The 18,445-nt window shown below is 37.8% G+C and overlaps 1 protein-coding gene across 1 annotated transcript in view; it reads right to left on the bottom strand.

Annotated features, from left to right (window-relative positions):
* The window catches only part of prdm5 (PR domain containing 5), a 90,889-nt gene that overhangs the window by 44,978 nt on the left and 27,466 nt on the right, over positions 1 to 18,445 (bottom strand). The window contains exons 9-12 of the mRNA XM_077224942.1: positions 8,560 to 8,644; positions 8,296 to 8,453; positions 5,104 to 5,197; positions 1,009 to 1,169 (exon numbers count right to left, since the gene is read on the bottom strand). Coding sequence (XP_077081057.1) covers positions 1,009 to 1,169; positions 5,104 to 5,197; positions 8,296 to 8,453; positions 8,560 to 8,644 — 498 coding nt within the window. The remainder of the gene's footprint in view (positions 1 to 1,008; positions 1,170 to 5,103; positions 5,198 to 8,295; positions 8,454 to 8,559; positions 8,645 to 18,445) is intronic.

Genomic DNA, 18,445 nt, shown 5'->3' with positions numbered 1-18,445 from the left:
TGTGTGCTACCCAAATAATGACTAAAAGTAAGTCTTTGTGAATAGTTTGAACCCTTAAAACTCATCTTTGATCACCAAAATAACATATTTAAGCGTTATTTTGCTTAATTTTTTTCTTCTTCAAGCCTTAAAATAGCTTGAATGTAACTCGACACCCTTCCCTCATTTAGTATATGCGATTCTATGAATATGAATGTTCTAATTCTATGAATGAGCCCCGCCTCCACTCACTCACTCAGCTCAGAGATCCACTCATTGACGATCACACGTTGATCTGATTGGTTACAAGGTAGTTCGTGACGTCAGAAACACCAGCGATTTCAAACCGTGTTTTTGAGACTGTCTTTGGTTCACTGCAGTTTTAAGCAGAAAATACTCAGCAATGCTGTCGACTTATGAATTTACACACGGTTTGTCTTAAAGCTTATTAAAAACAGCACAAAACTTGATTTTCACCACAGGGGACTTAAAAAATATAATAAATCACTTCACATGTGCTTTAGTAAGTTAGTCAACACATCAAAATAAGTGTACTTCTTTAAAGCACAACAAAATATCAAAGCAGGATTTACTCTCTTTAGCAATGGTTTAGACTTATGAATTTGCACATGGTTTGTCTTAAAGCATATTAAAAACACCACATAGACACAAACTACATTAAAAGCTTGATTTTCACAACAGGGGACTTTAAAAGTTGTAAAATGTATTGCACAGAGCTGAGATGCTTAAGACGTGCTCACATTAGTAATATTACATGGGGAAAAAACAAAGATTAATTGTGTGTTGTCTGTAGTTGAAAATATCGATTTGAATCGAATTTAGTCTTGATGAACCGAAGTTGATTCTTAAATCCCAAGAATTGTTATTTTGGTCTGTGATGTTGATGTGTGAAGAACCATAATCTTGTTAGTCCGTTAGATAAAAGAATTTTGCTAAATATATGCATTCAATTTTTACTTAATCTGTTAAGATCTTGTGGATACATAATGTCTGTGATTATGAATTCACCTTCTTGTGGCTCTTGAGCACAGATGGCGTGACGAAGGCCTTCTCACACAGGTCGCACTTGTACTTCTTGTGGCCGTCGTGTACGACCTGAATGTGCACGTTGAGCGTGTCCTTACGCTTGAAGGTGGCGTCACACTGGTCGCACTTAAACGTCCTCTCACCTGGACAGAGAAGAGCAGAAGACTTCAGTCAAGACTCCCTGTGAGACGCTAAACTTCAGTCAAATGTTGACAGCCATTGTTCCACATTTAAAAGCGCGCCACTCAATCGTAGCTTTACAGGAACTCGCTTTGTATCCGAATCCACTTTGATGCCCTCGGAGTCAAAATTGTCCCATTATCCTTTTATGAGCCGCTTTTTCCTTTCGAAAAAAAGGACGCCAGCCAGTTATCCAGTTGTTTTGGAAGATGGAAGGGTATAAAGAGAAAGGATAAAAGATCAGGTAGAAAAAGCGAAAAAGAGAAAGAGGTCACAATCCTTTTCAGATGGCACGCTGTTCATCTTCCAAAGCTTTCTTCAAATCCCACAAAATCGTAAACGACGCCAAGAAACGTAAATATGTTCTGTGGAAACCTCTATAGAGGCTCTTCTGCTCAAACAATGGCTTTCTGTAACAAACACGTAGAGTCTGTGCCAAAACTCTAGTTCTGGTCTTTTAATGGTTGAAAAGAGTCCAACACGTCACCACATCTAATCACCAGCAGAACAGACTGAATGCTGGGTTATAAAAACCTGGACTATGAACAATGTCTTTAAATTAATGGGCACGCGGGGCGGCTGTCATCACATAAGATGCTAATCTTCCTGCGTTTCCGTACCAGTGAATCTCTTCATTCATAAGGTGGTTTTGTTGGCATTCAGAGCCCATAAAGTTATGTGCGGCGTTCTTGAAAGAAACCGGGTATGATGACGTACTGTAACTCCATCTTTGATCACAAATGATCAGGATTACATGTAAGCTGGTCTTGTCAGGTCAGCAACAGGTTGAAGTCACAATCAGCAATCGCTGTACTGTAAGAGATTGCTGGTGTGTTCATAATTTCAAAACAAAACTCCACATGCAAGATGTCATTTCAGATCGTTGATTGCATGGGGAATTCTGGGAAAGGTGATGAAGATATTTGCACTTCTTGGACTGAAAGGCTAATATTTGTCCTTTGCCCAAAGCAGCTACGACCACTTCTGCATTAAACCATGTTGGGTAGTTGGTCCATAATCTCTTCGTAATTTGTGTTTTGTCACTTTGTGCAGCATTTTGCTTCAGTGAAAAATAATTTAGGAGTTTGAAATGGCATTCATTTTACTTCTATAATGTGAAACATTATTCTAAAAGAACTAAATGTAAAGCAAAACTTTTTCCATTCACTGTTTAGAATGTGAGTCAGATCTAAGAGAGAGTTTGCAGTGAATTGTGGTTTTGTAATTACACCGCAATTACTTTGCCCCGCTGATAGTCATTAATGTGACAGGTGAGCAGAAAAGTCATGTGACTGAAACACATGAATATAATGTTAATTTACATCAGAGGTTCCCAAAGTGTGGGGCCCGGCCCTAAAGGGGGCCAAAACTTTACCATTGGGGGGGCCCGCGTGTGAAAATAAAGAAAACAGTTCCTTTTTCGTTTTTTCATTTTTTCAAAAAAATCGAAAAACACGAATTCAGCTCGATTGTTCGATTTTCGTTCTGAGGTACAAAAATGAATAAACAGCTTGAATATTCGATTTCTACACATGGGCGAGAAGGAAACGCCCCTTTCCTCAGATTTGTCAGCCGAAGATCAAACTGTGTCGTCATCAGTTCTTCCTCGGCTCCGCACAGCAGAATAAGAGTCCTCCGCTGCAGCAGATGATGTGCGCATTCTTATCTCGTTTATTGCAACTACATTTCATATTTTTCTCATTAAACATCCAGACTAACGAATGGCTCGACACAACCCGTACGGGGAAGAGCCAGACATGGCTTTCTTCTGTGTAGATATAAATTCACCTGTGCTTTGCATCAGCTTGGTATGGCAGGGTAAAAATAAAATAAAAAATAAGATATAAATCAATATAATTAATTCTAAATTAAATATTTTAAACACTAATACAAAAAGGAAAGAATAATGGATTGACTAGCCTAATAGGCCTAACGTTCACGCATGAACTGTCATTCTGACTGACTATCTAACAACCGGAGAACCGAGAACAACAGAGGTAATGAAATACATAGGCTACTCTTCTAAATTTTATGATGTAGGCTTTGTGTTTTATTAAAATGTATTAGCCTATAATTTATATCTAAAGGATGCGCGCTTGTGCGCGGCGCACCGGGTCATGTTGAGAGTAAAACACGCACGCGTCACATCATTGTGTAAAAGACCGGTAAATAAAATACAAAATAAACAGTATAAACACTATTAATAACGTATATGCTATGCATATTTTACTTCCCCCATGTAAAATCCTTAAATGAATGGTAGCCTATTCAGAAAACAACAAAAATGAAAATAGTAGCCACCACGTATAATAAAAATATACATAGTAGCCTATAAAAATTGTTAAATTGATAAAATTGATTGATATTGTGCCCTTAATTACAAACAACATTTAGCCTATTTTGAAAAACAAGCCTAAACGAATTTGAGTCGAAACTGAAACTGTACCGACGTTGGGTTCGTTCTCTTATTCGAACCAACGTTTCCATATTTGCAATGTAACATTTGGATGCATAATGTAAGAGCAAGTAAAAGAGGGGGGTGGGGTGGGGGCGCGAGATGTGACCCATATGCATGGGGGGGGGGGGGGGACCTCTGATGCGCATTACGGTTCAAAAGTTCTGTAAGGGTTCTGAAAGATGTTTTATGTTTTTGAAAGAAGTCTCTTCTGCTCACAAAAGCTGTATTTATTTGATCAAAAATATAGTAAAAACAGTAATATTGTGCAACATTATTACAATATTAAAAAAAAAAAATTGCTATGTGGATATATTTTAAAGTGTAGTTTATTCCTGTGATCAAAAACTGAATTTTTAAGCATAATTACTCCAGTCTTCAGTGTCACCTGATCCATCAGAAATCATTCTAATATGTTATTTTGATGATCAAGAAACATTTCTGATTATTATCAATGTTGACATTTTTTGTGGAAAACATGATACATTTTTTCAGAATACTTTAATAAATAGAAAGTTCAAAAGAACAGCATTTACTTGAACTGAAAATCTGTATTTACGGTCACTTTCAATCAATTTTATGCATCCTTTTAATTTATTTTAATAGAACATCTTACAATTTATAGCAACTGCAATGCACACATGGAAAATAATTGTTTAACATACAGTAATTACTCAAAATTTGCTAAACATATTTGGAAACAGAAATGGTGAATTATAATATTTTGGAAGTGTTAATTGCTCAGGAGATCAAGCACAATGTCAATAATAGCAAAATATTGGTTGATTTGTCCATAGCTTCTGCGATGTAAATATTGAACTTTGAAAAAAGTGAAAAAAGACACTACGTCAAAAGACCCCGATAAAGATCTAAACTACGCACGCACGCACGCACACACACACACACACACATATATATATATATATATAAACACACAAACACAAAGGAGGGTGTTTGTGAAATAATTGTGGAGGACTTACCCCACTGAGCCACTCTGGCCGTTTAAAACGATAATGTGTGTTTAATAGATGGTCACAAAAACAGCTTTATTTCATAACCAAATATTGACACAGATGGATCAGATTGTGTTACAGTGGGCCATAAGTGATCTCACACACACACACACACACACACACAGTAAATACAGCAGAACAATACTTTGTTTCTCTCTGTGCATGTCCTCTCCACCAGATACATAAAAGAGTTTTAGCCCAGTGCGTGCGTGTGTGTGTGTGTGTGTGTGTGTGTGTGTGTGTGTGTGTCTCTGGGGAGGACAGCAGGAAATTCCTCTAGCTCAATAATCTCAGTGTGATCAGTCTAGACTGGGCAGAGCAGAGCTGAGACCCATCCTGGCTCCACGAGACACACAGCCCAGGGTTCAGGGGGTGCTGGGGTACACAGATACAGAGCACTCGTGTTGCATGCGTGTAACACACACTTACTGTTGTGAATGAGGAGGTGGCGCTGTAAAGAGAACGGGGTGCGGAATAGGGCCTTACACTCTTCACACTGGAAAGGCCTCTCCTCCGAATGTGTCTACAGACAGAAAAGCAGGTCAGAGATCTGATGTAGGGTTTTTATTTAATTAACGGGTCAAAAACAACATAAAACGCAATTCAAAATGCATTTAATTTACATAATGTGAAGTGTCTGGACATGGTGGACGATTAAGTAAACAAAAAATATCTCTTAGAATTGAAGGTAGAATGTAAGGGACTTGAGAGTGGACTGATCGACTTGGGCTTGAACAAATGCAGAACACCCTAGAAACCACAAACATACTGGGAAAGACTAGTGTGTGTCCATGAAAAATAAAAAAGTGGGTCCTATTGTGCCCTTTTACGAACTCTTGGTTTAGTTTTTGGGGTGTACTAAAATATGTTTCCATGCTTGATTGTTCAAAAAACAAATTTTTCACATATTTTACATTATTACAGCACATCTTCCCCAGTCTGGCTCGAACACGCCGATTTTGATGAACCCCCTCCTTCTGAAATACGAAATGTGCTGTGATTGGTCAGCTGGCCCAGTGTGTTGTGATTGGCAGCTCTTAGCATGTGTTCAGGAAGTGTCCCGACTCCCGAATGTTACATTGCCTAAGTCAGATCAGCACAAAAATCTTGGTAAATCAGCCCATGTCATTGCAAAATTATTACATTTTATATAAGTTTTAATTTATTACTAATTGGAGTCATTTATTAAAGGGATAGTTCACCCAAAAATTTAAATTCTGTCAGTATTTACTCTACCTCATGTTGTTCAACCCCGTAAGACCTTCGTTCATCTTCAGAACACAAATTAAGATATTTTTGATGAAATCTGAGAGCTGGATCACTCCTCCATAGGCTTCTAAGGGATTGAAACTTGCCGGCCCCGAAAAGTTATTAAAGATATCGTTAAAATAGTCCAAGTGACTACAGTGGCTCAATCTTAAAGGAGCCGTATGTAAGATTGTGGCCAAAACTGGTACTGCAATCACTTTCAAATTACTGTAGAGCGGTGTATCCCCTCCCCCTCCTCCCTGACTCGAGGTTGCCAGATAGGCTGCAGGATCCAGCAGGAACGTAGGCTGCTACAAGAAGCTTTTTCTGTTAATTATGTTTATGCTTCAAGAGATGTTTTGTAATATAATCGTAAAGATGTACACTCGTATGTGACAGTACATTGTTAGAACAGTAGCTGTTAGTCTAACTTGTAACGGTAGGTGTCTGTCATTAACGTAAGTACAAGTACAAGCCTCTGTCACTGTGTGTAACCGATATCAAAGATACAGCTATTCGTTTAGCTGACGCTATAAGTGAAAGCGACCAGCTGCATTTTTTAACTTACCCTGCAGTACACGTCCATTACGCTAAAATATGTGATGTGAAAGATTACATCATTCTATTATATTTGGCTGTAGAACTTGCATGATAAACAATAATGGGCGTGCTAATGTTAATTTCCTCAGCGTCTCAGCAGAGAAACGGGCTCTGATAATGCATTGCTAATGTTAGTAATGACGACTCGCCGTTTTTATTACCCAAACAATTCTTTACCTTTTCAATTCGATGACCCACCTCGTCCATATGAGCTAACGTAACGTTACTTTGCACGAACATTCATAACTTTGTTCGTCTGTCATGAATATTTGAAATGTCCATTTAAATCAAGTACAAGTTAGCCAAACATAGATGAATCTTACTGGTCCAGGAGAAAATTAGCAACGTTGGCGTCTGTCTTCAAATTCTTCTCCGTTTTCAGCCGTCTCCATCTTTGAAAGGCATCTCCAATACAGATCCTTGTTTAATTTCAGACTTTGTCACAAAGTATTTTGGATTCATAACGAGTTTTTTTTTGGTTTCGCAACGTTAGACATTTTTTTTATCCGATTCCGACACGTTTGTAGCTGCAGCTGTGGTAACTAGCAGAGCTGGCAACCCGGATGCCGCAACACTACTGACTTCGTGATTGTTAGATAGGTCGAGGGTGGCGCATTAGACCAAAACACAACATGACAACATCAACATCAGTTGAGGGCTGCAACTTCACTTTTTAAATGACAATATCCTGGCCGGACTACTGTTGTCAGTGATATAAGTATTTGAAATGAACATGATTTCTTAATGTCTAGTGACATATCAGGACCATTTTATGATAAATTGAAATAAATTTCTTACATACAGCTCCTTTAAGTTTATCAAGCGACGAGAACACTTTTTTTGTGCAAAACCCCCCAAAAATAACGTCTTTATTTCAACTACTCATTTCCTTCTCTGTGGGCCTGGAGTCAGTTCACTAGTGTAATAAAGCAGAGCTTCTGTGTTGTACGTCACACGCATCACACACATGACAGGCGTCGGCCAATAGTGAGCCTACGTGTGACTTACAACACAGAAGCTTACGCTGTTACACTAGTGAGCTCAGAGGCCCACAGAGAAGGAAATGAATAGTTGAAATAAAGTCGTAGTTTTTGTTTGTTTTTGCGCACAAAAAGTATTCTCGTCGCTTGATAAACTTAAGATTGAGCCACTGTAGTCACTCGGACTATTTTAACGATGTCTTTAATAACTTTTCAGGGAACAAGTTTCAATCCCTTAGAAGCCTATGGAGGAGTGATCCAGCTCTCAGATTTCATCAAAAATATCTTAATTCGTGTTCTGAAGATCAACGAAGGTCTTACGGGGTTGAACAACATGAGGGTGAGTAATTACTGACAGAATTTTCATTTTTAGGTGAACTAACCCTTTAAGAAAGTAAATGATGCCTTATTATCAATCTAGATCTGAATGTTGCTTTTCTTTGCTCTTTTCTCTGTTTCACACGCTCTCTGTTCGGAGCTGTGTGGGGTTTTGGGCTTCATGTTATCTGCGCGGTGTAAAGGTCAGGGGTCACGTGGGGTCATTACAGGTCAGGGTTAGGCTGAAGGGTTTGATTAGGCTCCACAGTGGCTGATTGGGCTCCAGATCTCCATTGAGATAAGATGCCAGAAGTTTATTTAGCCAAAAATCTGTCAGATCAATCTATCGGTCCCTCCAACCATCTGTCTTTCCAGTTTAATTCTGCCTCTCTGCCCCACTTTAAACTGGAGCATCAGAAACACAGGACGCAGGCCTCTCAAGACATCAGGAATAAACACATAGGCTGATCAGCACCTTTTTGTGGTTTTTGTAGACATTGCGGTGAGCGAACTCCTTCCAGCACACCTTACACTTGTAGGGTTTATCTTCACTGTGGATGATCTTATGAGCAGTGGCCTGATCCAGACGCTTAAAACTTCGACTGCAGATATCACAGGTGTACGGGCGCTTTTCTACAAACACAAAGAAAATGCAAAGCCAACACCATCTTCATAAACAAAGTTTTCCTCAAGTGTCAGTTGTATATTATTTGTATGTATGTGAGTGCGTGTTCTTCACCAGAGTGTGAGATCATGTGTCGCTTCAACTGATTCACGGAGATGAACTTCTTATCACAGGCACTACAGTCAAAGACCTCATGAACCTGAAAATACACCAACATTATAACATGTAAATACTGTAAATACAAAAAAATGATTCAAAACAATACTTGCAGGTCTTTAAAGGAGATTTCATGCAAAAAAATATCACTTCACATGTCACTTCAAACCTGTATGGCCTGTATATTTTGAAGAATTTTGGTAGACAAATTTGGTTACCATTTACGTCCACTTACGGACAGAAAAAACCCTTCAAAATATCTTCTGTTTCACAGAAGAAAGTCATACAGGTTTGAAACCTCATGAGGGCCCTTTAAGGGCTAAAAAACAACAACTTTCAATCGCTGAACTTTCAGTGTCACAAATTATGTTTAGTAACCACAAAGTAAAACACACTGACAGACCAGACCAGAATCGAACGCCCAGCGTATGAACGTAATGACCAGGACACATCTGAAGTCTTTTAATGGACCATTGAGGGTGATTGCTGAACTCTTGGGTGGGATTTAGTTGCCTGTTCTTAGTGTGTGACCTTGAAAATATCCTCAACCCAACTCACAGAGGACAACACACACACACACACACACACACACACACACACACACACACACACACACACACACACACACACACACACACACACACACACACACACACACACACACACACACACACACATATGGAAATGTAATTAAACTTCTGAGCGGTTTTGAATAGCTCCTCTGCTAAATACAATTTTGCTCAATGGGAAGAGTTCTTCGGCTGAAATGTTCACATTTCAGTCTGTCTGAACATTTCAGTCAGATTTCTCACAGGGAATCAGGAGGTACAAATAAAAGTGAACTCTAGCCAGCCAGTTTCTGTTGTAAATTACAAACGGTCAATAATAAAACTGTCACATTTTCTCCGCTACTTCATCCAATATGATGAAAACAAGGCGCCACATGTGTCACAGTACTTGATGTAAATCCAGAGTTGAGGTACTTTGAAACACTATCTTTTCGAGCTACAAGTTACTAATAATTTAAAGTACATAAACTACAGTGAGTTTCTCTTTTGAAAAAGTAATTGCATTACATACTATTATGTAGTATTTGTACAGTATGTATTTCTCCCAACAACTTCAAGTGTGACCATTATGTTTTAAATTAATTGAAATATAGATCATTACAATAAAAATATAACTGATTCAAAAACATTTGTTACATTATAAGACGTAAACTGACTAATGAAAACTACTGAAATACTAAAATTAACTGAATGATTTTTTTAACTAGTTCATTCAAACATGAATAACCTGATTCAATGAAATGAACTTGAGTAAGAAAGCGTTCTGGGAGTCCATGCTATTGTTTTCTCGTTTCACTCAGCTCTAAAGCTACAATAGAAAGCAACATAAAAAATAAAAATAAATGTACTGTCTTCATACGCAGTATGTGGACAAGATTTAATGTTTAATGTCAAAAAATTTGCCACAACTATGAATATGAGGGATTTTTCCAGTGGTATTTTATTGCCCTTCAACAAGGCAGCAATCTCTCATTATTCTGTTTTGTTCAATTTTAACGTCAAGTCAAGTACATGTAATGCTCAAAAATCGTCTCTGTGAGAACCTATAAAGACGTATAGAGGCAATATACAGGGTGGGCTAAGCTGTATCACACAATGCAGAAGTCCACTAGACTAATTTACATATTTGTAAAGGTATAGTTCACCCAAAAATGACTGTATTTGTGTCATTGCAAAGAATGTCTGTCATTGTTTACTTGCCCTGATATCATTCCAGGCCTAGAAGTCATTTGATCACCTTAAAGGCCCTGTTCACACCTGGTATTCAGAAACCCATTCCTGTTTACAACTGGTGTTTTAATCCGTCTCTTTTGTATGGAAGCTTGTTTCCACCACTAAATAAATAAATAATAATAATAATTGCGACTTTTTTTCTCACAATTGCGAGTTTACATCTCGCAATTCTCACTTTATTTCTCAGAATTGCGAGATATAAAGTCAGAATTATGAGATATAAAGTCAGAATGGCGTGATATAAACTATTCTGAGAGGAAAAAGTCTATTTTTTCCCCCATAGAATTGGACTTTATAACTCGCAATTGCGACTTTATATCACGCAATTCTGACTTTATACCTCACAATTCTCACTTTATATCTCACAATTCTGACTTTATAACACGCAATTCTGACTTTATATCTCACAATTCTGACTTTATATCATGCAATTCTGACTTTATATCACGCAATTCTGACTTTATATCACGCAATTCTGACTTTATATCATGCAATTCTGACTTTATATCTCACAATTCTGACTTTATATCACGCAATTCTGACTTTATATCTCACAATTCTGACTTTATATCTCGCAATTCTGACTTTATATCTCGCAATTCTGACTTTATATCTCACAATTCTGACTTTATATCTCACAATTCTGACTTTATATCTCACAATTCTGACTTTATATCTCGCAATTCTGACTTTATAAAACGCAATTGCGACTTTATATCACGCAATTCTGACTTTATATCTCACAATTCTGACTTTATATCTCGCAATTCTGACTTTATATCTCGCAATTCTGAGAAATAAAGTGAGAATTGCGAGATGTAAACTCGCAATTGTGAGAAAAAAAGTCAGAATTGTGAGATAAAAAGTCGCAATTATTATTATTATTTATTTATTTAGTGGCAGAAACAAGCTTCCATACTTTTGTCCATTTTCAACAACTTCTGTCCTGATTTCTTCGAGGGGAAGGAAATAAGCTCACACAATTTACATATGAACGTGACTTGAGACGACGGCAAAACATATGGAAAGCATCAGCTTTCATTTCTGTGATACAATGCAGTGATTGGATTAAAAAAGTTGTTTCTCATGAATAATGCGGAGAAATAGCTCAGAAACTAATGAGGTAGACACGTACTCTCCAGCCACAGCAGCCAATCACCACTCCGAATTAACGCATACACCTCACTTTTCATGACGTTTGCTTAACTTAGCTTTTTCAACTGGAAGAACGGAATGGCTAAATAAATATATATATATTTTCCCTTAATAATAAATATAAGGAGTGCTATTTTTGTTTTCAATGATGTGCAACCTGTACGTATTTGTTAACATCTCCAAAAAGAGATCTCTGTTCTCCCATTGATGCTTTAAAAAGTTTTTAAAGACATCATAAAAGTAATCCATGTGAACTAAGCGGTTTAGTCCAAGTCTTCTCAAGAGACACAGTAGCTTTTATGATGAACAGATTTAATTTAGACTTTAATTCATATATAAACAATCAATGCACATACATAGAGCACATCAAATATGATCAACCAATAAATTTTTGGTTTAATGGACTTCAATGAAGGGAAAGATATCTCTCAGGTATTATTAAAAAATATCTTAATTCGTGTTTTGAAGATTAATGGAAGTCTTATGGATTAGGAACGACATGAAGGTGAGTAAATGATTACAAAATTTTAGGCAAATTAAACCTTTAAGTAAAAACTGGCCCATCTTACTCCACTCTCCTCTGTGAATATATCTGCCTTTGTGTGGTCATTTAATGTGAATTGTCACTATTACAGCACTGAAACTCTTGAAACTCTCTTATCTTAGCGTTTTCAAATATTGAGAGCAGAGCTACACGCTCAGCAGCTCAGTTCATATCTCGAACAGCTTAGTTTTCTGTGAAACACTTGGCACTCGTAATCTTCTCATGCCGTTTTACGGACATATAGAGAAATTGTCTGCATGTGGAAGAGACCCTAAAGAAAGCCATTGAGCTTCCACCCTCACAGAGCAAATCATATTTGCAGGCTTTCCAAATGACATTGCTGGTACGAATGAACTGCAGTCAGATGGACATGGTCTGGTGCAAAAAGGAAGGTTGGACATCTATTACTCAGACAAAGATGGAGAGAGATGGAGAGCCAGGAAAAGGTCTGTGACCAAATTGCATGTTTGTATAACGGGCAGCCTAGGAAATCAAGTAAGGCCACAGAGATTTAAACTTCATTCTGCTGGAATTAAACTTTAATTCATCATGCAGTGGGGGAGTTTTTCTAGACCTACATAATGCCAAAATTCTTCCATTAATGAGTTCAGAAAGGTACATGCGTTAATTGTGCATAAAAAAAACTACCATTTTTAAAGATTAGCTTCCCCCAAAACTTTATTTTATCTGGACAGACTTTCTTTTTATACATTATAAACAGAAACTTAAACAACATCCACACTCTTTTTGCTACTGTAGAGAGACTAACAAACCCTACAAGTTACATTCCCAGTGAACTGCTCTCTAAGAGCAAATGCAATGAGTTTGTTTCCATTAGCCACTATGTCTGATTCTGAGGCAATTGATGGTAAAATCTTGGAAGAAACTGTACAGAATCTTTAAACATCAGCCTGCTCCCTTGAAACACTTCCAACATCTTTTTTCAGAAGTGTGTTTAAGAAGCAGATATCCTAGAAGTGGTCAATGCCTCACTTCTTTCTGGGACTTTTCCAGAGTTCCTGAAAACCACAGTTGTTAAACTCCTCCTGAAAAAGAGCAATCTGGATAACACCATTTTGAGCAACTATAGACCAAACTCAAATCTTCCTTTCATAGGCAAGATGGTCAAAAAAGTGGTTTTCAATGAGCTGAACAAATTCCTAAGCTCAAATGGATATTTGAATAACTTTTAATCTGGTTTCCGACTGCATCATATGCCCTTTGTACACTGTAGATTAGGGAGACACATTCCTGTTTACACCTGGTGTTTTAATCTGGCTCTTTTGTCCACTTTTAACCAATTCTGTCCTGATTTCTTCAAGGGTAGAGTCTATGGGTGGGTAAATGTTTGGGCTTTTTCAGATCTTTCGATCTAATGGACGAAATAAGCCCGGGCAAACATATGAACGCGACTGGAGGCGGCAGAAAAACATACGGAGAGCATCAGCTTTCGTTTGTGCTCTGACAGCCGCAAGACCAGCCGAACGCTGAGTTTGTGTTCGAAATCAGGAATGGTGAGAGAACCAAACTTCTCGTCTTCAAACCAAACTTATATCTTCAGCCAAAAAGGTTCAATCCCATCTGGCAAGCACTCTTCCCATGTTTACACACTAGATCAGTAGGCATCCTTTCGAGTGCCTTCGACCACATGAGCGTTTAAACTACAAAAGCAATCCGGTCAAATGCGTTTTCGACTACCACTGGAAGTGGTGGAAAGTGGACAAGCTCAAACAGTTGAAGACCCCGTCGACCAAAACACATCTAAATACCATGTTTAAACAGGGCCATAGTACAGAGATAGCGCTCATAAAGATATTAAATGACACCTAAATAAAGATACAGGCAAATTAGACACGGTCGATCACAGCGTACTTCTTGACAGGCTGAAAAACTGGGTAGGTCTTCTGGGATGGTCCTCCTGAAATAGTTCAAGTCATACTTAGAAAGGAGGGGTTACAATGTGAACATAGGTGACCATAAGTCTAAGTGAACATCCATGACATGTAGAGTCCCACAAGGCTCAATTTTTGCACCAATCCTGTGCAACTTGTATATGGTCTCACTGACCCAGATAATGAGAAAGATTTAAATTGCTTACCACAGATATGCAGACGACACCCAGATCTACCAAGCCCTACTGCATAACGACTACAGCCCCATTAATACCATGTGTTAATGCATTGATGAAATTAACAGTTGGATGTGCCAAAACTTTCTTCAGCAAAGCAAAGACAAAACTGAAGTCATTGCGTTTGGAAACAAAGATGAAGTTCTCAAGATGAATGCATAAATTGACTCATGGGGTCAAAAAAACCAAAAACAAATTCCAGTAAGGAATCTTGGTGTGATTTGAGTCAGAACTTAATTTCAGTAGTGATGTCAAAGCAATAACTAGCATATTATCACCTCAGAAAAAAAAGAAAAAAAATTAGATGTTTTGTTTCAAGACTTGTTTGACTTTTGTAATGGACTCCTTACCTGGCCTTCCCAAAAAGAGCACAAGGCAGCTGCAGCTCATACAGAACACTACTGCCAGGATTCTGAGAAAATCTGAACATATCCCACCAGTCCTCAGGTTTTTACACTGGCTTCCAGTTACAGTACTATTACTAATTTATAAATCACTTAATTGCCTAGGGCCTCACGGCATTAAAGGTATGCTCTCTGAATATTAACAGTTCACTCAGAACATTAGGATCAAGACAGTTAGAAATACCTAGGGTTCACTCAAAGCAAGGTGAGTCCGCTTTTAGCTATTAAAGGTACAATATGTAAGATTTTTGTAATAAATTGTTCAAAAACCAATTTTTCAATTGAGAAATATTTCATGCAGTTGTGTACTTACATTATTCCAAAAGTTCCCAAGAATTAGTAAATCCAGAGAAATTCCAGTATTTAATAATGGCTCGTCCCTGGTAATTGTCGCTTATCAAAGACTTAATATTCGCGCTATCCTTTTAATCCGTTTCCGCTTGTAGAAACCATTGAGACAAAACATAGATTCCTCATTAGCGGTCCATTGAGGGCCATTGCTATACGTAAGACGCTAATGAGGCATCTATGTATGCATATCTATGATACAATATTTCCTGCACCCCTGTCGTTAAGCCATCATGGTTCACAATTATAGATTGGCAAGTAAAGAAAATCCAAAAAAACGTAAACATAGATCAACTTAGGCAAGCAACTTAGGCTTTGGGAAAAACGGAGGAATAAAACAAGGATCAATATCGGGCTGATATATAATGTATATGATTCGTGAAATTCTATACATCTCTGGATTATGAAAACAGCATCTCCCATTGTTCCACTCTCCTTCATAGTGTCATGAAGCTTCGTCTTTGTCATTGTTTTGAAAATGCAACCTCTGGTAATTACATATTGTAGCTTTAAGCCACCAGTAGATGCAACCAGCTTCTAGAAGAGATCAGATGTACTCCAACAGTTGTCACATTCAAATCCAGACCATATCTATCTTATATATGTATCCTTTTCTTTTTGTTTTTTTTTAAATAACTGTTTTAATACATTTTAAATAAATTTTAAATAATTTATATTCTTTGCTTTTATTGTTACTTGTATTTATTATGCCTTGCCTTGCGATATAGAATACATGTATAAATGTTTGACTAAGTGGATAGATGTAAATCTCAATTCAACATACTGCAACTGTAGTGTACCACTAATTCATATATTCTAAATATTATAACATAACTTTAATTCATTTGAATGTATTTTTTAATTTAAATGTAAGAGCAAGAAAATGTCCAATAAAACAAAAGGACATAGAAGCACCAAACAGGTTGGATTTAACACTACGTGTGGGACAAATTTTACAAAAACATTAGCATTTCCTCTCTAGAGTAACCGACCACTGCCGTACAATCAGAAACACACACCAGAGCGGCAAACGCAGATGATGCTCTTGCAGGTTGAAGCCAGATCCGGACAGCTGTGACTGCAAAGACTCGCTCTCAGAACGGCTGCACTGATAACTGCTGATGAGTGAACGCTGACAGGAGGAAGTGCCTGTTTTACATCAAAGTTTAGGCAAAGAGAGTGATGATAGCATTCTCCAGGCCAAAACAGAAAGGGATGTTGGTTTGGTGGAGCAGTGGAAGCTTGGGATGCATTCCAATTGTAAGAACATTAAAACTGCATTGTGGTTCTTCACCTACCTCCTTCAGTCAGAAACTCAAATTACCTTCATTTGTCCCTCTCAACTCACTCTACCAACGTTTAAGTTGCGGTTTCATTGAAAAGTATCTAAAAAGTGGTATATATTTTGAAAAGGAAGCCCACATAACCAAACCATGAATATTCCCAAGAGAAAATGATCCAGGAACAGTGAAGAGAAGCTCAGAATACTGACTTTTGTGGTGATTTTGGAGATGGTGATGATGATGATGATGATGAAGTCATCTACTTGTTTGAAGCTATTTGTCTGATATTTCTAAGGTCTTTTTGCAGAAGGAACCCTGACGCCAGCAGGAAGGCCGGGCAGTCTGGTCTCCCAGCTCTTAAATTTCACAAGGGCCATAGGGATGAGCTTGTGAAACAAAAGACGACCTTTCTGTACACACTCACACCAGTGGAAAACCTTACAACATCAACATGAAGCCCACCTCCTACTGAGAGACAGAGAGATGGACGGCATACAAGAGCGAACCAGAGTCTAAGACGGCCAAATATCCTATTTTTTCAATTTCCTAATTTCCTTGCTTTTAAAAAACAATGAAACAGATGAGGAGAAAATGATGTATATGGATCATTACAGCAGCCAAAGAAATAGAAAAAGGGGAAGTCGAAAACACAAGCAAGACATGAGAGATAGATAAATAGAGGCCTTATGGTCCTAAATGGCACACTTGACGTGGATTTATCATCTAGTGACCTTCATTTCTAACTGTAAGATTTCCCATTTCTCATGTTAGTATGATGTTTTAGTCATATTTAAGTGTGAATTAAATATTGATTAAAATAATTGTATTTTTGTGATTATCCAGTTTCAGCGACAGATGTTGTTTGTGTATATGTATAGTAACATTTGGGGTCACATGTAAATTTGGCAGACATGTTCACAAGTCCCTAAAGGCTTCTGTACACCTAAAGACTTTGAAAAGATTTAGAAAAGACTTTAAAAGATTATCAGCTCACATCTAAAGACTTGGGTTCACAGTTTTTAGTCTCAGACTAAAGACCTGCGATAATATCAAACATGTTTGATATGAAAGACTAGAGAAAGACTGGCATAAATCGGGTCGGCGACTGCAGATTATCACCTCACATTTAACGATCGAGACGACGGGAGCGCGCAGAGACTCCAGTAAGATTCCTAAAGACTGCTGGTCTTTAGTCTGGGACTGTGAAAATCCTTTGGTGTACACCCGGCAAGTCCTAGTCAAGTCTCAAGTCTTTGGGTCCGGGTCCAAGTCAAGTCTCAATCTGTGGGTCCGTGTCCTAGTCAAGTCTCAAGTCTTTGGGTCCAAGTCCTAGTCAAGTCTCAAGTGTTTGGGTACGGGTCCAAGTCAAGTCTCAATCTTTGGGTCCAAGTCCAAGTAACGTCTCAAGTCTTTTGGATCCAAATCCTAGTCAAGTCTCAATCTTTGGGTCTTAGTCAAGTCTCAAGTCTTTGTGTCCAAGTCCTAGTCAAGTCTCAAGTCTTTGGGTCCAAGTCCTAGTCAAGTCTCAATCTTTGAGTCCAAGTCCTAGTCAAGTCTCAAGTCTTTGGATCCAAGTCCTAGTCAAGTCTCAAGTCTTTGGGTCCAAGTCCTAGTCAAGTCTCAATCTTTGAGTCCAAGTCCTAGTCAAGTCTCAAGTCTTTGGATCCAAGTCCTAGTCAAGTCTCAAGTCTTTGGGTCCAAGTCCTAGTCAAGTCTCAAGTCTTTGTTCTATTTTTTTGCAATAGGTCTATCAACTAGTTATTGTAATTAACAGCTTTTTAAAAAAATTAAACTGATTTATACTTCAAAAGCACAACAAATTATTACTTAAATCATTAATTTTATATTTTATTCACAACAGAAAACTATTAATTTCGATCTATGTAACATTATACCTTTTTGGAACGCAGGGACAGTCACCACAAGAAAAAAAAAGCATGCTGTAAATTTTGAACTATTGGAGTTAAATTAAATGTATATAGAATTATAGATTTATAATTGTGTTTTATTCACAAAGGTCAGCAGTATTTACCTGTAACAATTAACATTGAGGTATTACCGCTGAACTAAAACTAAATTTTGAATTTCAAAGAACCGACACAGGTTTCTGGATGCTGTCAGATTGAGACAGACTGATGCATACTTCACAACAGAGCATATAGATCCAGCCTGCAAGGCGG

The sequence above is a fragment of the Siphateles boraxobius genome, unplaced genomic scaffold (assembly GCF_051911475.1).
Source record: "Siphateles boraxobius isolate OS27281-9 unplaced genomic scaffold, OSU_SipBor_1 94, whole genome shotgun sequence".
NCBI classification, from domain to species: Eukaryota; Metazoa; Chordata; class Actinopteri; order Cypriniformes; family Leuciscidae; genus Siphateles; species Siphateles boraxobius.
Note: the sequence above shows the minus strand (reverse complement) of the source record. Positions and strands in the feature narration are given on the sequence as shown.